The sequence below is a fragment of the Anguilla anguilla genome, chromosome 8 (genome assembly GCF_013347855.1).
Source record: "Anguilla anguilla isolate fAngAng1 chromosome 8, fAngAng1.pri, whole genome shotgun sequence".
Taxonomy (NCBI): domain Eukaryota; kingdom Metazoa; phylum Chordata; class Actinopteri; order Anguilliformes; family Anguillidae; genus Anguilla; species Anguilla anguilla.
This window is the reverse complement of record NC_049208.1, coordinates 1,783,276-1,805,855: the sequence shown is the minus strand read 5'-3', so window position 1 is coordinate 1,805,855 and position 22,580 is coordinate 1,783,276. Positions and strand designations below refer to the sequence as shown.

The following is a 22,580-nucleotide window of genomic DNA, read 5'->3' as shown; positions in this document are numbered from 1 at the left end:
ACCGGAGGGTTATAGTGCGGAGTGAAGGGGCGACTCAGACGCTGAAGATGGAGGATTATCCGCCAAGCGGGAGCGAGGCTGCGCGGGTGAGCAGGCGCGGACGACCTTGAGCGGGCTCAAGGTCGACGGGAAGGTCAAAGGTGCGGCCGCTGGTGATGCTTGCAAGCGTGTTTCCATAGCGATGAGGTGAGCGTGTGCAGACGCGAGCCCCGAGCGCGGCGGTGCATTAACGGTGCGCCACCGGCAACAAACCCGCCACCCAGAATCACCACACAGACGCCAAGACTCCAACATCCCCAAAAAACAGGATGAAATCTCAGATTTATTGTTACCCCCAAATCATTTTACAAAGTACACAAAAACTCCCCCTGGCAATAGATCTCATTTTCATTTTTTTTTTATATTTCTGTTGTTGTTTTGTTTTTTCGTTTTTTTTAATTTATTTTTAAGTCTAACGCAACAACATTAAGAATATAAACAGCTATTATTGGCATTCATGCAGAATGGAAAAATAACACACAAAAACAACAAAAAAAACGGGAAAATGCATATTAATACTATTATTCTATTAGGTACTGGCATTTACAAAAACAAAACAAAAAAAATGGCAAAGGTTAGAAACTGGTGAACTGAATATTAAGCAAGGGTTAGAGTATTCCAGTCTGGCAATTTAAAATCCAAGTGACAAAGCAATTCCATGCTTTATTTAAGTGTACAGTCTGGTTTTGCAAAAAAAAGAAAGAAAAAAGAAAAAACAAAGAAAGGCCATGTGCATCTGGGCAGAATGCAGTACAGCAAAGTGCTAACAGACAAAAGAATGTTTTTTTTGCTCCTTTTACAAACACAGACAACAACTTCTCTGGTCCTACCAACATAATGGTCCCGAAACTGAAGTAAACAAGACTAAAAAAACGCCAGCGCCTACGACGATCGCCCTGCTCCCGTTCATAAATACAACAAAATGAAAATGTCGGAAAATAACTTGACCTACGAATGTGTAGAGGAAAGAGAAATTTGGACACAAGAAACATCTCAACATCTGTTTTTTTTTCCAACACTTGTTTTGGGCCGCCATTTTGTTTTTGAATTTTTTTGTTTGTTTTTTTGTTTTTTTACTTGTTGTCCAGTCTGAGCAGCTGCTCCTTACCATTAACGGTTAAAGATTTTAACTGTCCGTCTTCTTCCACTTCCACGCGTTCCTGTCCGTTCTCGATGATTCTGCCGAGGAAGAAGACAAACAGAGCAAAGACACGTTATTTAAGAGCTAAGACACGTTATTTAAGAGCAAAGACACGTTATTTAAGAGCTAAGACACGTTATTTAAGAGCTAAGACACGTTATTTAAGAGCTACGACACGTTATTTAAGAGCAAAGACACGTTATTTAAGAGCAAAGACACGTTATTTAAGAGCTAAGACACGTTATTTAAGAGCTAAGACACGTTATTTAAGAGCAAAGACACGTTATTTAAGAGCTAAGACACGTTATTTAAGAGCAAAGACACGTTATTTAAGAGCAAAGACACGTTATTTAAGAGCCAAGACACGTTATTTAAGAGCTAAGACACGTTATTTAAGAGCTAAGACACGTTATTTAAGAGCTAAGACACGTTATTTAAGAGCAAAGACACGTTATTTAGTTAACATCAGGCTGCTCAGAAACAGCAGATGCTACTTAGCCATGTGGCTAAATCTGGCACATTTAAATTCACAGAACAGTGATTCTGATCAATGCGTATTGTCCCTGTCAACCAAATAAAAAAGAAAATTTTTTTATTATATAACCAGGCACCAATCCCCCCGCCCCACTGCCATTAAAAATAAATAAATACAACCCTTACAGAACGGGGAAGAAGTACCTTTTTGTGGTGATCTTCCTGCCGTTTATAATTTTGGTGGAGGTGGAGACGGAGCGGAAGTTCCCCATCCCACCCCCGCCGCCGCCGCCGCCGCCCCCGAATGACGTGGAGGAGAACGAGGTAAAGCCGCCGCCCCCCAACTGGCCCATCCCTCCCATGTGACCAAAGCTGGGGAATCCTGTGCGGGGAAGAGTGTTCACCATAGCTTCAGTCGCTAATCAGACACGCCAAGCTAAGCACTGCTAATGTAGACCACAGACACGCCAAGCTAAGCATTGCTAATAAAGAGCACAGATACGCTACGCTAAGCACTGCTAATGTAGACCACAGATACGTTACGCTAGGCATTGCTAATGTAGACCACAGACACGCTAAGCTAAGCATTGCTAACGCAGACCACAGACACGCCACGCTAAGCATGGCTAATGTAGACCACAGATACGCTACGCTAGGCATTGCTAATGTAGACCACAGACACGCTAAGCTAAGCATTGCTAATGTAGACCACAGATACGCTAAGCTAAGCATTGCTAATAGAGAGCACAGATACGCTACGCTAAGCACTGCTAATGTAGACCACAGATATGCTACGCTAGGCATTGCTAATGTAGACCACAGACACGCTAAGCTAAGCATTGCTAATGCAGACCACAGATACGCTACGCTAGGCACTGCTAATGCAGACCACAGGTACGCTACGCTAAGCACTGCTAATGTAGACCACAGACACGCTAAGCTAAGCATTGCTAATAGAGAGCACAGATACGCTACGCTAAGCACTGCTAATGTACACCACAGATACGCTACGCTAGGCATTGCTAATGTAGACCACAGACACGCTAAGCTAAGCATTGCTAACGCAGACCACAGACACGCCACGCTAAGCATGGCTAATGTAGACCACAGATACGCCACGCTAACCATGGCTAATGTAGACCACAGACACGCTAAGCGAGACAAGCTAACCGTGACTGCAGACTAGGCCGAGGAGGGCCTGGACTCGGGTAAGCACTCTGACCTGTGTCGAACCCGCCAAACCCCGCGCCGAACGGCGGGAAGCCGCCGAACCCGGGGAAGAAAGTCCCCGGCACCCGGTTCCGGCTCACGCCCCGCTGGTGATGGTGCCGCCGCCCACCGCCAAAGAAGGGGTCCTCAAAGGGGTCGCCCCCCCCGCCTGAGAGAGAGAGAGAGAGAGAGAGAGAGAGAGAGAGAGAGAGAGAGCGAGAGGGAGAGAATATGAGTGTGTGACAGAGAGAGACAGAACTTCCTAAGCAGTCCTGTCATTTTAAAAGACACCCAATGCTGTCAGAATAAAATGAAGGGAATTGTTTAGTTTCACAACCATGAATTATAAAAACCTTCAGACCTGATCAGGTACCAGGTCAGGAGTTTCCACTCATAGGTTTCCACCAATAGAATAGCAACCAATAGCTGAGCAGCTGAGCTCATTCAGGAAGGCTTCCAAGTTTGTGTGGATACTTTCTGCTTCCTGGTATTTCCCACAGGGCAGTTATGAACATACTCAAAGATTCGTGGAGCTCCACTCAGTGCTTTCCAAAAGTAATTTGCAATCACTACTGTCTTGCCCCAATTTAATTTCCCCTGTTAACTCTACCAAGGATCCAGGAAGTACAGTCAGAAAGTATCCACTAATCACCATCGCCGTTGTCCTATTGGTCATTGACAGTGTGTTCAGTGCTTGGAGGAACTCTGTTTTCTATGTGTAAAGGGACACTGTTACTGTTCCAACCCTGTTATTTATCCCTGCAGCTCCAAGAGAAGCAGTCAAACAGCCCTTCTCTGGAGCCCTCCTGACAGTGGTTAGCCAGCACCTCCAAGCTCCCGGCTTCTGCCGAACCCAAGAACCAGCTATCTTTCCAATCAGCGAATCACAGGAGGGTAGGTGGGGCCTCAAAACAGAAAATAAACTCAGTTTTCCTCTAAACAGAGACCGCCATCAAAACTTAGCCAGCCAGCCGAGCCAGTCCAGCCCAGTCCAATCCAGCCCAGCCCAGTCCAGTATGTTACTGTATCTCCCCCAGTGAAAAGCCCTCTCTTCTCCTATCCTTACTGTCTGTGACAGGATTTCACTGCTGGAAAAAACTCGGTAGCTGAACATCAGTGCACCTGCACTGGGCCGTCCAATCAGATTAGAGAAGCCCAGACCTAAATCCCGCCCTTTTCAGAACCCTGGCACTGGCATCAGATGTGGCACACACGCTGGCAGCTGTCCGTCAGCGCCCCCGGCAACGCGTAACCGTGGGAGACCCCAGACTGACACACGGCAGCTGCACATTATACAGGGTAAATATAGAAAGCGTTTTTGTGCTGTGTACCCTCCCGGCCGTATAAACAACACCAGCACCGCCAACTACTACCCCCCCCCCCCCCAACCCCCACCTCCTTAAACCCCGGCCCGGCTGGGAAACGGCACAGAGCTGGCGGACTCCGACCTTTCCGTCAGAAATGGAGGAGAGAACGCTTGCCTGTCATCACTGACCACGCCCAAGTCCCCAGGCTGGACCCAACGCAGATTAAGAGGAGGATCTGAATTCAATCGCTAAATGTCCTTAAACGCAGGACTCACAAGCTCTCCACACAAACACGGACAGCCAGCCTTTGCGCCGGTTCCAGACCTTTGCCGTGTGGGGAGAGAGGCGGTTAAAAACAGAGCCCGTGACGGGCCTGCCGCCCACAGGAGCGTCTCACAGGAGATCACAAGGAGATGAGTCACCCAGGGGCGATACTCTACACCCCAGCGCTCTGACTGAGGGTCCAGACCCAAAAACAGCCCGACTCAGTCACTCTACACCCCAGCGCTCTGACTGAGGGTCCAGACCCAAAAACAGCCCAGCTCAGTCACTCTACACCCCAGCGCTCTGACTGAGGGTCGAGAACCCAAAACAGCCCGGCTCAGTCACTCTACACCCCAGCGCTCTGACTGAGGGTCCAGACCCAAAAACAGCCTGGCTCAGTCACTCACTCCCATGGTGACTTTTTAAACAATTAATTCTGTAAGGATTTATTGCTGGAGCTACTGTTTCGTAATAATAATACAAAAACATTTTTATAATAATTTTAATAATATTTCTGGTGCCTTCATTTTGGGCTACTTTGAGCTAAAGCTTGTGCCTTCTGATATTCCAGCTGGTATTGTACAGCTAATGAGATAAATGACAGCATGCGTAGTGCATTAATTTAAAAAAAATTTTTTTTTAATTTTTTTAATCCGGGTAATTTTCCCTGATGGTTTAGACTGAGACAGACTGAGCAGTACCCCTGACTCTCCCAGACTTCATGTTTCAAATCGGGGAAAAAAGACAGGAAAAAAGGCAAAAAAAAGATAAAAAATTGGTTCATCCCAGAACTGAGGAAGGAAAGAACAGAGTCAAAGCACTGAAGAAAGGGCTGTGTTCACCACCTCCTCCTACTTCTCCTGCTCAGCCTCTCCTGGGGAAACTTCTCCGTCTAAAAGCCTCTAAATCCGCTCTGTTTAACTCCCCGCTCCAGTTAGCAGCCATTTGCCTTTCCACGTTCAGAGGAAAACATCACAAGTTTAAGGCTTAGAGGACGTTCTCAAAGCTCCCAACTGCATGTCTCTTCATCCCAGGGGTTTATGCGCACGGATTTGGGTGTTTAATGTGCAGCACTGTACAGAGCTGTCTGTAAAACAGCATTCTGTCCTTCAACGAAAATGAACACAGCGCCCCATCCAGGACTGGAGTTAAACCTGCAGACACTGCGGCCCTCCAGGACTGGAGTTAAACCTGCAAACACTGCGGCCCTCCAGGACTGGAGTTAAACCTGCAGACACTGCGGCCCTCCAGGACTGGAGTTAAACCTGCAGACACAGCGCCCCCTCCAGGACTGGAGTTAAACCTGCAAACGCTGCGGCCCTCCAGGACTGGAGTTAAACTTGTAGACACTGCGCCCCCTCCAGGACTGGAGTTAAACCTGCAGACACAGCGCCCCCTCCAGGACTGGAGTTAAACCTGCAAACGCTGCGGCCCTCCAGGACTGGAGTTAAACCTGCAGACACAGCGCCCCCTCCAGGACTGGAGTTAAACCTGCAAATGCTGCGGCCCTCCAGGACTGGAGTTAAACCTGCAGACACTGCGGCCCTCCAGGACTGGAGTTAAACCTGCAGGCACTGCGGCCCTCCAGGACCGGAGTTCAGCATTCCTGCTGTAAAGCAGGCTGTGCAGCACTTGGAGACACTTACCAAAGAACTCAGCGAATGGGTCTCGTCCCCCGAAGAATTCCCTGAAGACGTCCTCGGGATTGCGGAATGTGAAGACTCCGCCAAAGTGGCCGTCGTAATGCCCGCCTGAAAAAGCAAAACATCGAGGAAGAAAAGCGTGAGTTCACCCCTCCGTCCGAAAACCCAACTCTCCCATACCCACGCTGCATCACACCGAACGGGATTCTGCAGCAGCAGCCAATCAGAGTCATTCTCAGGTGCCTGGAGATCAGGCTGTGATCTGAGGAATTTCATCAACCAGCAGCCTCAGTGGCCGAGCATACCTCTCTACTGGATACAGCGCAAAACTGAAAATGCCAATTAACCAGAAACAAAAAACACAATCCTGCATAAAACAAGGTTTACAGTGAAAACAAAGTCCTGACTTTTCTGTGTCATCTCTCCTGGGTACTCTGGAATATTCCCGTTTCAAATGTATGGCTCTAACAGTTCCTGTAGCCCTGTGGATAATTTGGAATATGAGCTGTAATATTCTCTGCTAAAATGTATGGCTCTAACTGTTCCTGTAACACAGGACTGTGCTCACTGGGGCACTGATACAGGGCAGTGCTGGCCAGCAGTATTTCTGAGGAGAGTTTATACTTATCAGCCCATTAAGACAGGTGTGCGAGCTGGCAGGTAAGCAGGCAAACACAGCAAACTGTTAAAAGCCTTACATGGATCTGCACACCACCAGAACGGTTTAGAAATTCTAAACCGTTTATTTACGAACTTTCAATAAACTATATTAGTCTTCAAAGTCCCCTACGAAGTGGGCAGTATCCTGACGCAGATGTGAGTTTGTGTATGTGTGTAGGTGTGTGCGCGTGCGTGCTGATGTAACACACGTGTGTGTAGGTGTGTGCGCGTGCGTGCTGATGTAATACACGTGTGTGTAGGTGTGTGCGCGTGCGTGCTGATGTAATACACGTGTGTGTAGGTGTGAGCGCGTGCGTGCTGATGTAATACACGTGTGTGTAGGTGTGTGCGCGTGCGTGCTGATGTAATACGTGTGTGTGTGTAGGTGCGTGCGCGTGTGTGCTGATGTAACACACGTGTGTAGGTGCGTGCGCGTGCGTGCTGATGTAATACACGTGTGTGTAGGTGTGTGCGCGTGCGTGCTGATGTAATACATGTGTGTAGGTGTGTGCGCGTGCGTGCTGATGTAATACACGTGTGTGTAGGTGCGTGCTGATGTAATACACGTGTGTGTAGGTGTGTGCGCGTGCGTGCTGATGTAATACACGTGTGTGTAGGTGTGTGCGCGTGCGTGCTGATGTAATACACGTGTGTGTAGGTGTGTGCGTGTGCGTGCTGATGTAATACACGTGTGTAGGTGTGTGCGCGTGCGTGCTGATGTAATACACGTGTGTGTAGGTGCGTGCTGATGTAATACACGTAATGGACAGTGTAAAGGCCGAGCGCTCACCTCCCCCTCCCTCGCTGAGGCCCTCTTTGCCGTATCGGTCGTACACGTCCCGCTTCTGGGCTGCAGAGGGGCAGAAGACAAAGAGAGATCAGAGCTCTGACGACTCAGCAGAAAGCCCAACGCATCAGAGACACACAGCGCCCACGCAGCCCGCCAGCAGGAGCACACGCACTTCAGGGGACACCTTCACTGGGGAGGGGGGCGTTATGATGAATTCAAAATGCTGAGAAAGAAAAAAACAAAACTATTCTGCACTCAGTAGTCCAGGTCACCCACCCCCGCCCCCCCCACCCCCCCCCCCAACCCCCCAAAGGCACAAAGGCACATCCAAACACACAGCAGTGCCAGTCAGCAGCCTCTAACCCTAACCTCCGGACTCACAGAACAATCAGCACCCCAACTGAATGGGAGAGACGGAAATCCCATAATGCACTGCTCCAACGCGCCGGTAAACCCCTCAGATCTTATACATAATGCTAGTAACAGAAAAAGTGAGCAGTTTGGAGCGAAGAAGAGAATGAGAGGATCCCTTTAGCAAAAGCAGAACTACATACCACACGAGAGAGAGAGAGAGAGAGACAGAGTGGGAGGGAGAGTGTGGGAGAGAGAGAGAGAGGGAAAGAAAGAAAAAGAGAGGGAGGGAGAGAGACTAAGGAGAGAAAGAGAGGAGAGAGAGACAGAAAGAGAGAGAGAAAAATGAGATACACAGACAGACGCGAGACTCTCGGTTTCTCCAAGGCTGAAGCGGCACATTGTTCCGGTAAATTCCACCGGCGGGCGGTGCGGCCGCATCAGAGCAAGCGAAGCGCCTCTCAGCGCGGTTATTATCTTTCACCACTCCGACGGTTTCAGTGCAGCACACAGGTCAGCTCGGATCGCGCAGTAAGCATTTAAGAGCTGCCCCATCACCCCGACGCCGGTTCGACAGGGACGCGGACGGCAGCCACCGCGCGGGTTTAACCCCGCGGCAGCTGGAGCAGGGATTTGTGGGTATTTTGTAGAAACACGTCTGAGCGCTGAATCGTTAGCAGACAGTCAGGGGGATTTACACACAGCCCCCCCACCCCCCCTGCAGAGGCTAAAACGGGGAAACTAATTCAGTCACCTTAAACTGACTAATCCTTTCCCCAGTTTCACTCACACAGTCTGGGGTTTTAAGCAAACAGAGCAGTGAACCTTAGAGACTCACACTTATTACACACGACCCCAACATTCCAGCGCCTGGCTAGCTTCGGTTGCTAAGAGATCTCATGACCTGAGGAAATACCACAAGTAAGAATTTCATCTTACAGACACCCCCCCTCTCTCTCTCAGTCTGAAAGGACAGACGTTGTTCTCCCACTCTAAGCATTTTTTCACGCAAAAAAAAAGTCATGCACAACTTATAAATATTTAATGAATAGCTTCTCTGTGATTCTGTTTTTAAGGTCTTCTTTATCTTGCAGTTCATTATGAAAGTATACAGATAAGAAAGGATTAAGTGTATCGGAGGAAAAATCTCATTCCACAATCTAATCCGCATCAGAGCAGACCAATTCATGAGCAAAGCACAGGCAGCTAACTAGACACCCGAATACATAAGTGCACAGAGAGGGGCTTTTTAGGGTCCTTTAAAGCAGGAAGTGTGTTTAGTGTTGCCCAGAGGACTTAAGCCAGGAATCTCAAACTCCAGTCCTGGAGGGCCGCAGCATCTGCAGGTGATTTCCTTACCAATTCAAAAGAGAAAAGAAAAGCATTTGGGTCTCTTTACCCAAACTATGACCTTTAAGCACTTAAATGCTGGGACAGGAGTTCAGTTTGAGAGGCCTGGTTTAGCACGGGGGGGGGGGGGGGGGGGGGGGCAGGACTTTCCTTAGCATGGGGGACAGTGGGCGGGGCTTTAATTAGCATGAGAAACAGTGGGCGGGGCTTTCATTCGCATGGGGAACAGTGGGCGGGGCTTTCATTCGCATGGGGAACAGTGGGCAGGGCTTTCATTCGCATGGGGAACAGTGGGCGGGGCTTTCATTCGCATGGGGAACAGTGGGCGGGGCTTTCATTCGCATGGGGGACAACGGGCGGGGCTTTCATTCGCATGGGGAACAGTGGGCGGGGCTTTCATTCGCATGGGGAACAGTGGGCGGGGCTTTCATTCGCATGGGGAACAGTGGGCGGGGCTTTCATTCGCATGGGGAACAGTGGGCGGGGCTTTCATTAGCATGGGAAACAGTGGGCGGGGCGTACCATCTGACAGGACTTCATATGCTTCGGACAGCTCTTTAAACTTCCTCTCAGCCTCCTCTTTATTCTCCGGGTTCTTGTCTGGATGCCATTTTAGAGCCAGTTTTCTGTACCTGAGAGAGAAAGAGAGAGCAAAGGAGTGAGAGAGAGAGGGGGAGAGGTGGAGGGAGGGAGGGAGGGAGGGAGAGAGAGAGAGAGAGAGAGAGAGGAGCATCACAGAGGAGGTCATACCACTGATACAGGCCGCCCAGCCCTGCTTCTGGAGATCTACTGTCCTGCAGGTTTTCGCTCCAACTGTAATTTGGCTCACCTGATTCTACTAATCAGCAGCTCAACAAGATCTCTAGCTGTTGAAAGAGTGAAGAGTCCTTCATTAGGGTTGGAGCGAAAACCTACAGGATGGCAGATCTCCAGGAAGAAGGTTGGGCAGCCCTGACATAATATACAATAGGAAGAACAGGCCACTCAGCCCATCCAGCCTGGCCAGTATCCAGTGCTGTATTAAGCCTGGGTGTGAATACCCTACAGGTATCTGACTCAGGAGAAACCCTTCCTGACGTGAGTAATAAATTTTGCCCTTTTACTCATTTCCACTGAAAAGTCCCCCTGTTCTACAGACAGACCTCAGCCTGAAATGAGCTTTAGTTAAGCTCTGCTGAGCACACAGTCTGTGAGTGACCTGTGACCTCTGACCTCTGCGTACTGCATGATGTACAGAGGTCAAATCAGCCTGCTTTTCCACAGGTCTGTGAAGAGTGAAGCATGCAGTTTCAGCTCAACAGAAGAGCTGAATCAGCAGGACAGAGAGGCCCAGTACTGCAAGGGATGCTGGGAAGCACAGACAATAGGGTGGGGGGTATGCTGGGTAACAGACAATGGGGTGGTGGCTGAGCCATTCTGGGTAACAGACTGGGGTGGGGACTGCAGTGCATGCTGGGTAACAGACACTGGCAGAGGTGCAGGTGTGTGTGTGTGGTACACGTGAAGGTGTATATCCACAGACACTTTAAAGATAAGCCTTTATAGTACCCTTAGAGACAAACAGTAAGTAATTTACCACACACAACCCCACCCATATGACTGCACAAGCACATAACTGAGCTGTCCAAAGGCAACTCCGCCATATAAAGTCATTAAAGAATACAAGGTTTATCTCAGTCTTGTGTTTCGCTGAGACTGAGGGCTTTAAATGATAATATTTGTTTTCCAGGCCTGGTTGAAAACCGTAAGCGTGGCAGAGTAGCTGGGAGACGGTTCTCACGCTTTTTTGATGTCTTCCTGAGAGGCGTTTCTTTGCACTCCTAAAATGTGGTAATACTCCACCATGGCTGTCCCGATCCTTCGATAACCACGCTGCAAACCTGCAAAACAAACAAGACACAGTGTGAGAAGCAAGGCAGGGACCGTACGAGCCCATCATTAAAACAATTCAAAAATTAAAAAATCAGCTTGTGGAAACCCATCCTCCTTATGACTTAGCATATGTGAGGTCTGAGTAATGTTTCCGGTGTGAACTGGCCTTAATGTGTTTATGGCTATGAATAACTGTACAATTGCACCTATTGCACCTTATTGACCTGTGTTTAGTAGTTGTTCCAATGACCTTTGGTACACGTTTATTGTACGTAGCTTTGGATAAAAGCATCTGCCAAATCAAAATAATGTAATCCTGTAATGATCACAGAAACGGGGTCCTCACACAGACCAGCCTGTGTCTCAGTCAGCACAGGCACCAGTGAAAAGCTTCCTAACACAGTCAGACCCTCACACAGACCAGCCTGTGTCTCAGTCAGCACAGGCACCAGTGAAAAGCTTCCTAACACAGTCAGACCCTCACACAGACCAGCCTGTGTCTCAGTCAGCACAGGCACCAGTGAAATGCTTCCTAACACAGTCAGACCCTCACACAGACCAGCCTGTGTCTCAGGAGTGCTCTCCCAGGTACTCCAAATTTAGTTTAAATATGGGGCTTTCACCCGGGGTTCCCGGGCACCCTGGGGGTCCTTCAAGGCCAGACTGAATATGCAACGACTAAATATAGACTCAGAAGCTTATTGCACGAAGGTGAAGCCACATATCCTCCCATGAGTCTGCCTGGCATCGCTCTCCCCTCCCACAATCGGCTGCTCGTGGGCGTGTTCGGTTTTTCAAACGGTGTTCCTCACCATGCATATCGATCGTACATTTTGGAAATCCCCACCCAGCAATAGGCTAATTAACGAGTCCTCCTTAACAGAACTATGTGGAATGGAGAAAGGGGAAATTAAAATGTGAAATCTGAGACACGTTTACACATCGGATCTTTAATCTGATTGGTTATACCATGCTCCCAGTCTTACCCATCATTCCACCCAATTGCCTCGCATCGCCAGCTATCCCAGCATGCCTTGCGCAGGCAAAAACTCAGCTCCCATTGAAATGAATGGAGGTGATTACAAAGTCGATTCTCGTCTGAGGAGGTGTGGCTTTACCCTCAGTATTTTACCCTTGATTTATAACCCGAACACGGTCCGATTCAGAACCCGAACACTGTTCTGACCCACAAACTGAACTCCGTGAATCAACATGGCCGCCGCCACTGCCCCGTCCCGAGCTCCACAGCGGAGGCTCCCTCTCAAACTCACACACGGAAACGTTTGAATTTGAGTTTGCATTTCCGTTAAACTTGAAAAGCTCTAGAACCGGTTCCCAGGCGGAGGGAACCATTTCAAAGACAAAGACAAAGAAAGCCACAGGCATTTACCCGAGAACTGTAAACAGCCAGAGATTTTCCAAACACTCTGAAGTGTAAAGCAGTTGAGGAGACTCAGGCTACTCAGCGCGCTTCTCCATACAGAACAGAGACGGCCAAGAGCCACAAACCGGCAGACAGGCCACAGCCAGCTCAAGCAGTAGCTCACAACTCCACCACAAACTTAGGCCAGGACAGCTAGCGTGTGGATGCAAGTGTGAGTGTGTGCAATGCGCGTGCGCATATACACGCGCGCCTATGCGCATGCACGTACGCTCACGCATAAGCGTGTGTGTGTGTGTGCCCTGCGCACGAGTGTGTATCTGCACACACACACACTGTTCATCAGGCTAACGATGACCACAATTTGTAAGTGGAGCAGCCCCTGATACTGTAAGACTTTAACAAATACATGAATTCCTTTTTTTACACTTTTATTTGGCACTCAAAGAGGAACAAACAAAACAGGAACTCCTACTGTACTGCAGTCTTGCTGTGGCAATGTGACCAGCTCCTGATCACGCTGTAAATAGCCAAAAAGCACCTCAGCTAATTATATACACAAACCGAAAAGAGAAAAGAGGCCAGACCTCACCCTCCGGTGTCCATAAAAAGGCAAAAAGCACAGACAGCAGACAGGAGCATTCTACACACCTCACACAGCAGGTATTTAACAGTGTGGGGCACTGCCGCACCTCAACCAGCAGGAGGCAGCAGTGCCGCACCTCAACCAGCAGGAGGCAGCAGTGCTGCACCTAAACCAGCAGGTGGCAGCAGAACTGACAATTCAGTGACACACTACATCCTTCTCATTGGCCTGATAGGCTTGGGCCTGGACAGCACCATTACCACGGAAACCCGTCACCCGGCAACCGCACTTCACTGTGCCATACCTGAATTCAGCTTCCTGCTCGCACTTTGTCCACTTCCTGCCCTGACAGGAAGCTAAACTGCAACAGACAACCTCCGGGCCTCCTGGGTGCTGGAAACACTGAACGCGAGAGTGGTGTTCTCTCTCACCTTTCCAGCAAAACGTGACCGCTGGAGAAGAGGGAAAAAACGCTGAAATTCAAAAGGCAAGACAGACCCGCATCTCTCACACTGATGCGGAGATCCAGAACCTTCCATTCTGACAGGACATGCAAAGGTGGGAAAATCTACAGCACACCCACGCAGAAGGACCGACTTCCAGTAAAACCACTTCCAAGAAGGCAAATTCCCCGGCTAATTTTCTTAAAGACCAGCGGGGGTCGGGGGTTAAGCTGACTCAGCCAAAAAAAAAAGACACAGAACCGTCAGGTTAATAAACCAGGAGTGGAGTTACCGGATCCAGAGGGGACCCCCACATGGGCCGTCCCGTTGCCATAGATACCGGCGGGGCGCTCATCGTCACGGCAATGACACCGGGGGGCCTGCCGAGGTGTCGATGGCGATGGTCGCGGGTCGGCGGGACATACCGCTGCCCCTAAGCGTTCCTGTGGGGGCGGGAGTCTGCTCCCGGGCCAATCGCCTGGGAGGAGGAGTGGTCAGGGGGGGCATGTAAGAGGCTCAAGGCTCAGCTGATAAGTGAGTGCCGGGGGGGGGGGGCGGGGGGGGGTTAAGTGGGCCAACTGTGCCTCCTCACCCCCCAACCCCTAATGCACTCAAAGTCAATGCCTGTGCATAGCCAGGGAGAAGCGGAACCAGGCCTCCGCGGTTAGCACGTTAGCATAGAGCACGTTAGCGTACAGCACGGGCGCTAACGCTTCTCCTAATCTATCGGGCAACAGGAACGACACTTTCCATCAAGAACAGCAAATAGCAAAGATATCATACAGCAAAGCTTTAGGGCCGCCAAAGCAGCTTGTTACACTGAGAACGACAAAAGTCAAATCGTGCTGCGCGTCATTCAAAGGAGCTAGCTAACGAATGAGCGCTGCACGCTTCAAAACTGCCCAATCCCTTCATACAAGATTCCTGCATACATACTGCACTATGGAAATATTGGCTGAAGCACGCAGAAGGGCTCACAGGCAAGTCAGCATGAGAAAGAGAGGAGTTTTTTCTTTTACTAGACAGGTACATGAACATTTACATACTGGGAAAAAAATGCAAACCTCAAACGGAAAGCATGTCAAGTTTGATAAGTGTCCCAGTTCATTTCCATCCCAACCGCAAGTATCCCAGGGGTACACAATGAGGGCCACTCCATTTCGGGATGATAAGCCAACGTCTGCTCCTAAATATTTCATAAGCCCAAACCATTCACACAATCCCACAGTTTTTGGATAAAGCCAAGCTGCTGACTACACATGTAGACACTATCCTTGGTAAATATTTTTATTTACTTATGTATGTATTTTTCACAGTGGACTGATTACAGGAGTGGATCAGCATTAGTACATACAGCCATTTAGAAAGAGAGACCTAAAATAAAAGAAACCAGGTACACATTTGCCCTCCAGGAATGGAGCCACACCTGATGTGTGTAATTTCCCAGAATCCTCTGCAGTCCTGTGGTGATGCCCTGGAGACAACTCCACCCATAAAACTCACATTCTGCTCATACCCCGCAGGCCAGAGGGACTATCACTGCAGCACGCACACAGGAAACGCACCTTTTTACCTTCCCGCTTTCCTCAGCTTCTCACCTTTCTCCAGAGTGAGTCAGGCTCAGTTTAAGACTTATTTTTGGCTGGCAATTGACCAGGAAGACGGACAAGACAAGCATGCGCTCAACTCCAAATCCCCCCACCGCGGTCGGACGGACAGACAAACTGACAGACAGACAGACACTTTTCGGGCAGCCCACCAGGTGCACCTGCAGGCCCCCCATCGAGCCGCAGGGGTCACTCCCTCTTGCTCAGCTCTGACCCCCCATCCCTTTTTTTTGGCAAAACATTTGGGAGCATCCAAAACCAAAGACTAGCCCCTCCCCCCCAACCCTTTCCTAAGCTCCTAAACATGATCCTAACCTTGCCTCAACCCCAACACTTACCATTTTCCAACCCTAATTTTAACCTTAAAATCTAATTCTGCAGCAGTACAAGGCGACATAATCAAAGGGACTACAACATGCAATTACAGCAAGCCGACACCAATGTGACAAAACATTAGGCCTATACTAACATTATGAGGGAGTATGTACCTGTGGTGAACAGTTCAGAAATGGCTCTGAATCGGCCAATGAGAGAGCTGGGATCAGCCTCGACTGCTTCCCACTCATCTCCACACATTTCACGCCACACACGCTAAGTGCTAACTCCAACAAGCTAAGAGTTAACTCCAACGAGCTAAGAGCTAACTCCAACGAGCTAAGAGCTAACTCCAACGAGCTAAGTGCTAACTCCAACAAGCTAAGAGCTAACTCCAACAAGCTAAGAGCTAACTCCAACGAGCTAAGAGCTAACTCCAACGAGCTAAGAGCTAACTCCAACAAGCTAAGTGCTAACTCCAACGAGCTAAGAGCTAACTCCAACGAGCTAAGAGCTAACTCCAACAAGCTAAGAGCTAACTCCAACAAGCTAAGAGCAATGAGGTTATTAACTCAGACCTTAACGGAGGTCTCACAGTGATGACTCTGAAACATAAGCACCTCCTGCAGAGCCGTTAAGGATGTGGGGCTACAGGATGCTTCATGGCTGTGGCTGTGGTTGTGGTTTACACCACACTGGGGCCCACAGCACTTTCACTGAGAGGCTGGGTTTTTTTTTACTTTTTTTTGTTTGTCTTTCCCCAACAGTTTCTAGGCATGCATGTGCTTCTGTCAGGCTTCTCTACAGTTTGGACAGCTAGGTTCACAGAAATACACATTCACATATATCTTTTGTTGTTAGGACACTCATTAATTAGTTTAGATACAAAAAACTGACAGCTAACCGTACAATTAGTGTTTGCTTACAAAGCATGCAAAAAAACAAAAAAAAAAACAAATAAAATCTCATATTTGCAAGCTTCATCGAGTACCAAATGCTGTCACTTTCTCCAAGAAAAGACAATGTATCGACAGAATGGCTGTTCTAGCATAATAAACTGTGTCTTCCAGAAACTGAGTACAAAAGTGACTAAGTTGAGCTTTCATAGGCTAACAGTCACTAGAGTATTTGTGTGTGTGTAGTCTACCATGCCAGACCATCTGGTTATGAGTTTTGCTTCTGTGAAGTCTGTGTTAAACCTGAACAAATGAGTTAGTTTTCATACAATGGGGACCAAAATGATTGCCAAAAGAAACTTTGACAAATTAAGAAAATACTGAACAGACCTCGTTCTGTTCAAATTTTCTGAAAAGAACAAGCTCTGTTGAATATCTGTCCATCTTGTGAAACTATTGTAGAACAGGTGGCGATTCATGAACTACAAAACGGCCGACTCCACAGGGTCAATCCCTGAGAAAGGGCTTTTCTGGCACACAAGGCCTACATTTCTTCTCTTGAGATAATCATAAAACTTTCAGTTTCCATTCATGGTTGAAAGATTAGGCCCTACCTACTGCGGTCACAACTGTACTGAGCTTGCAAACAGCCAGCCAACACTACAGATGCACCACGGGCATCTTGTAAAACAAATTAATTCTCCTCACTGTCCCATTACATTAATGGGCTTTGACTTGACTTTTCTGAAATTTGTATGCACATTTTCAAACCTTAAAAAATGTAGGCTGTATGGATGTAGGCTTGGATTGTTTGTGGCAATCCAAGAACATGGTAAACCGCTTCTCATTCATGGTGTGGTCTGTTACTGACTCACAGATGTTCAGCCTGTCAGCCACCCAGACACACCTGAGACAGGTAGGTCAGCTGACCTTAGAGGCCCGTCTGTGGCTACGACAGGAAATGAACCCAGCCGACCGCTAGGACTCGTGGGTAAGATGTCCGTTTTAGCATTTCACCCCCCAAAAAGAGCACAGAACGTCGAGCTGATCATCATTTTTGCACCGACATTCGTATCGAATATCCCGAACACTTCCCTTCTCATCATCGCCAGAAACATCAGCTGCAGATCAGCACTAAAGAGCGACCGTATCATACCTGACAAGGGCAAGACAAAGAACAGGGGCTCCCTCTCCCAGAAACCATCAACCACACACATTCCCTCAATCAGCTGAGCGCAGGCTCCCAGAAACCATCAACCACACACATTCCCTCAATCAGCTGAGAGCAGGACTGGGGCATCACACACATTACAGCTACACACCACAGCGAGTGCACCAACTCACACAGTAACCATGAGGCCAAGCATTACCCCAGAATTACACTCCAGCATTACACTCCATTACTCCAGCATTACACTCTGTTACTCCAGCTTTATACGCTGTTACCCCAGCATTACACTCTGTTACTCCAGCTTTACACTCTGTTACTCCAGCATTAGACTCTGTTACCCCAGCATTACACTCCATTACTCCAGCATTACACTGTTACTCAAGCTTTACACTCTGTTACCCCAGCATTACACTCCATTACTCCAGCACTACACTCCATTACTACAGCATTACACTACGTTACTCCAGCTTTACACTCTGTTACCCCAGCATTACACTCAATTACTCCAGCACTACACTCCATTACTCCAGCATTACACTCTGTTACTCCAGCTTTACACTCTGTTACTCCAGCTTTACACTGTTACTCCAGCATTAGACTCCATTACTCCAGCATTACACTCCGTTACTCAAGCTTTACACTCTGTTACTCCAGCATTATTCTGTTACACCAGCATTACATCGTTATTCCAGCACAAGAGCCCATCAAATGTGTTCATGCATTAACCGGTTTGGTGAATCAATACAGACACGTCTCAAAATATGAACCGATCGGCATACCCGCACTTTCCAAAACACAGCACACATTTTTTCAGCCTGAAAAATGCAGAATCCAACAGTAATGGACGCACTGTGATGCACACTAACTCTGTGTGCTCTGTGATGTACACTAACTCTGCGTGCTCTGTGAAGTACACTAACTCTGTGTGCTGTGTGAAGTACACTAACTCTGCGTGCTCTGTGAAGTACACTAACTCAGTCTGACCCCCAGCATTCTGCTCAGACCTAACACATCATCAGCTGCTCATGTGATGGTTTGACCTACTTGCTGTAACAGGATAACAGGTCTGCTAATGACTGCCGGGGCCCTCCACCAGAGGGCGCTCTGCTGCTGGTCAGTCCCTGGTAAAGGTCAGAGAGGGGGAGGCTGAGGCCGTATGAACAGCACATTGTGACCAGTGTAGAAGCCTCCCTCATTAACCGTGTCCTCACAACGTTCCCACCAAACCCACTCCCGTTCAGCGTAGAAGCCCCTCCCTCATTAACCGTGTCCTCACAACGTTACCACCAAACCCACTCCTGTTCAGTGTAGAAGCCCCTCTCTCATTAACCGTGTCCTCACAACGTTCCCACCAAACCCACTCCTGTTCAGCGTAGAAGCCCCTCTCTTTAACAGCATCATCATTATTATTGCAAGCATTTAGCAGGTGCTCTTATCCAGACCCTAACCCCAACCTGTGCCCTCACAACATTCCCACCAAACCTGCTCCCATTCCCACGGAGAAGCCAGTGTATCCCGGCCTTCCCCGGTCCGAGACTTCTCAAGAAACCAGAACAGAAACCACTGTATCTAACCAGGGATCCGTGACCCACACCATGTTATCATTACATTTAGCCTACATTACAGGCATTTAGCAGACGCTCTTATCCAGAGCGACTTACACAACTTTTACATAGCATTTTACATTGTATCCATTTATACAGCTGGATATACACTGAAGCAATTTCGGTTAAGTACCATGCTCAAGGGTACAACGGCAGTGTCCTACCCGGGAATCGTACCTGCGACCTTTCGGTTACAAGCCCAGTTCCTTACCCACTGTGCTACACTGCCGCCCTATCATGGAAGCAATAATAAACTAAACAGTCTACGGTGGACATTTCTACACCCATTTTGGGCACACATATTTGGCAAACTGGCACAGGGAGAAACCCCAAAATGTTTTTAACGGTCCCTGTAAAGTCTTAACAAACATAATGTGTCAGGCCGGTCATCTTGGTGTCATACCAAAGCTTGCTGAACGCCCCCACCCACACATGTAATTCTGTCGTTCTGAATGTGCCAGTGGAACTCTGAAGCATATAAAAGCACACACAGGCCTAAACAGCGTTCGGCATCACTGGGTTTCGCACATGTTCCCTCAGTGGATGTTGCCTTTGGCTGGCTGCCTGCATGTCTGCAATCGCTTCGGCTGAAATCATTTTGGAACTGGGCTGAGTAGTATGGAATTTCCGATCCATGTAATAAACTATGGGCCAGGAAGAGCGGAACGGTCCACCTCTCCGCACGGCCTGCTAGAGAGAGAGAACCAGGACCCAGCACCCAGCAGAACCAGGACTCAGTAGAATAAGGACCAGCAGAACCGGGACCCAGCAGAAGCGAGACCAAGCGGAACAGAGACCCAGCAGAACCAAGAACCAACAGAACCACGGGCTGACTGTAATGCCGGCTGGGCCTGGCAACGATCAGCACAACCGCAGAGACGTTCTTCACCGATTACCACTCGACTGAGTAAAAATAGCACTGCTAACTTTCTACAGCCCAGAATAACACCCAGCCGCTCCACCATGTATCCAAAACGCAAAAGCGGGGGGAAAAAACACCACCTGTGAACCAATCAGAAGTACCTGTTCCTGGAGAAGTAGCTGCTTTCCCTTCGGCAAAGGTCTAAAACTCAGCGACGTGTGGTGACTCAGTGGACGGCCTGATATGCATACAGTTTGTTTTGCCTCAAGTCACAGATCACACACAGTATGGCCACCAAATCACTCAACTCATGGAAAAAAAAAAAAAGATGGCAGTGCTCCACATTTGGCATGCACAAAAGAGTATTGACTTCCAAAACCATGCAGATTGGGTTGGACTTCAAGTCTCACAATGCCCCATAAACCAAGTACCTTTCCCATCGCACGCACCTCCTGAAAACGCCAGGAAACATTATTCAGCTGTGCCACACTTCATTGCGTTCCATAAATACCAGGTACATGGATGCCAAAACAGTGTGTCACTCCTTGATTTCCTAGTAATCCATTTTTACATCACCATAAACATGGATCTGTAAATAAACAGTTTATAAACAGTGTTGCTTTCCTATCTGAGTAATGTGTGTTGCCTGTCAGATGCAAAATAGTCACTGACCATTCCAACTGAACTATCGGATTAATGCATTTCACTAGTTTTTCCATCTAAAGTTTCTGGTTTGGCGCCTCTTTATAGGCTACCAAATGATAAATAAGAAATACATTAGGACAAATACAATAGAAGGGGGGTTGGGGAAAGACCTGCTCAAAACCAAATTAACAAATTCGCACATAAAATATGAATAACATTTGAATAAATTATAAAAGGGAGTTACAACTCGGTAGGGCACACGCTGGGGTAGCTACATGGCAAATTTATGGCTAGCCATTTTGACTGCAAGCTGCTTTTCTGTGCAGTCACCTGTATGACATTTAATAATGCTATTTCAGTCAGATTTGAAGGTAAGAAAAAGTACTTAGCATATCTAATTCAGCTATCGGCCATTTAAAATAAAAGATTATAATTGGTTGCGTGGATGACAAACATGCACATTGAAGACATTCTGAAAAACCCTGTCCCACATCAGTCAACTACTCAATTTTAGGGCACGATAGCGAGTGGTGGGTAGACAAAGATGTTAACTCAACTCTCAAGAAGAACTGCCGTCAAAACAGTGGTGTATTATTATGAATGGTTATGAATATACTCAAGCTTGACTATTAATTTTGATAAATATTCTAGCTGGTTCAACGCGTTTCCAGCGCTAGCTGTTGATGCGTAATACCCAATATGTTATGAAGATTCACCGTGTGAGTTAAGTAACGCTGTGGTCACACTATTTCCAACTGCGATTAAAACGGGACACAACACAAAGGTCAAGAAATAATTTCGATTCAACTATTCAACAAACAAATAGTGCTTGCTTAACGTGACCTAGCTAACTTATCTAATTTGCAACCAATTGTGTAGCTATGATGTGGTAACGTTATGTAAGTTCGCCTGGTAGCCGCTTCAGCAAGGCTAGCAAACGATGCTAACCTAGGTAATTAGCTAACAAAAACGACAAGTATAGTCTAAGGCCATTTGATGGCCTAGTGCGTTATCGTTAATGCAACGTTATCCAACAGAAGAGCTAGTCTAACGATATGTGCATGATGCGGTAGCTAACGGCAAAGCGCCATACATAGCCTACAGCGACTAACCATAAACAATCAGTAGCATTGGCTGGTGTAGATAACTAGCCAGATAGCTAGATCACATATCAGTGCTGGCTTTGACTAAAACACATAACAGCAGCGGTGTAGTCTATGTCCATCTCCCATAATCAATGTATGCGCATTCAATGGATTACAAGCTAGCTACATCAGTGTCTGCTATGGAGCGTTCGCTAGCTAGCTGGATAGTGCTAGTTCGCTGCCCATCGCGCTAACTAGCGGCATCAAGCAACCTTAGCTACGATACAAAACAGTAGCTCGCTAATGTTTGGTAGCCAACCAGCTAAGTATAAACAGCAAAAAGGTCAGTCGTAGTTTCGTTCAGATAATAGTCTTACCTCCACTTGAGCTACCAATAGCTCGATTTCGTTTTTCCTTTGTCTGACGGGCTTGTATTCCTATGACCGCTGTGTTTTTTTCCCTTATCACTATCTTTCTAGTGCGTTTGAAACAGACGGTATGCGTCTCCGGAAATTCTTCACGTATTTCTAGTTTGTTCCTTAGATATTTTGACGTCACTTCCCAATACGAGAGGTGGGAGGGGCACAAAGTTGGGAGAGGGAGAGTGAGAGAGGACAACTCTGACGGTATCACGTGACTAATCCAGCAATCCAATGGGTGACATCGAAAACCAGTTAGGCAGCTGGGAGTATTAATAAGCAAATAAATAAATAAAATTAATTAATGATAAAAGTATTATGTTATAAGATATAAGTATTACATTATAAAATACAAAATAAAATATTACAATTTAAAAGGTATTTTCATATTTCAGTTAAAAGCAGTTTGAGATAAGCCTTGTTGCCATTCAGACGCAAACAACCTCAATGAGAAGGAACACCTTCA

General features: G+C 47.7%; 1 protein-coding gene across 4 annotated transcripts in view; it reads right to left on the bottom strand.

The window, feature by feature from the left end:
- Nucleotides 1-22,240, bottom strand: part of dnajb6a (DnaJ heat shock protein family (Hsp40) member B6a) — a 29,206-nt gene extending 6,966 nt beyond the window's left edge. The window contains exons 1-9 of one of the 4 annotated variants that reach the window (XM_035429493.1): nt 22,073-22,240; nt 13,372-13,519; nt 11,009-11,108; nt 9,751-9,860; nt 7,528-7,587; nt 6,081-6,185; nt 2,877-3,032; nt 1,859-2,036; nt 1,148-1,218 (exon numbers count right to left, since the gene is read on the bottom strand). In XM_035429493.1, coding sequence (XP_035285384.1) covers nt 1,148-1,218; nt 1,859-2,036; nt 2,877-3,032; nt 6,081-6,185; nt 7,528-7,587; nt 9,751-9,860; nt 11,009-11,073 — 745 coding nt within the window. In that variant the 5' untranslated portion in view covers nt 11,074-11,108; nt 13,372-13,519; nt 22,073-22,240. Of the gene's footprint in view, nt 1-286; nt 1,219-1,858; nt 2,037-2,876; nt 3,033-6,080; nt 6,186-7,527; nt 7,588-9,750; nt 9,861-11,008; nt 11,109-13,371; nt 13,520-22,072 lie in introns of those variants that run through there. The other 3 variants (XM_035429492.1, XM_035429494.1, XM_035429495.1) reach the window with 3 other exon arrangements.
- Nucleotides 22,241-22,580: the final 340 nt, after the last annotated feature.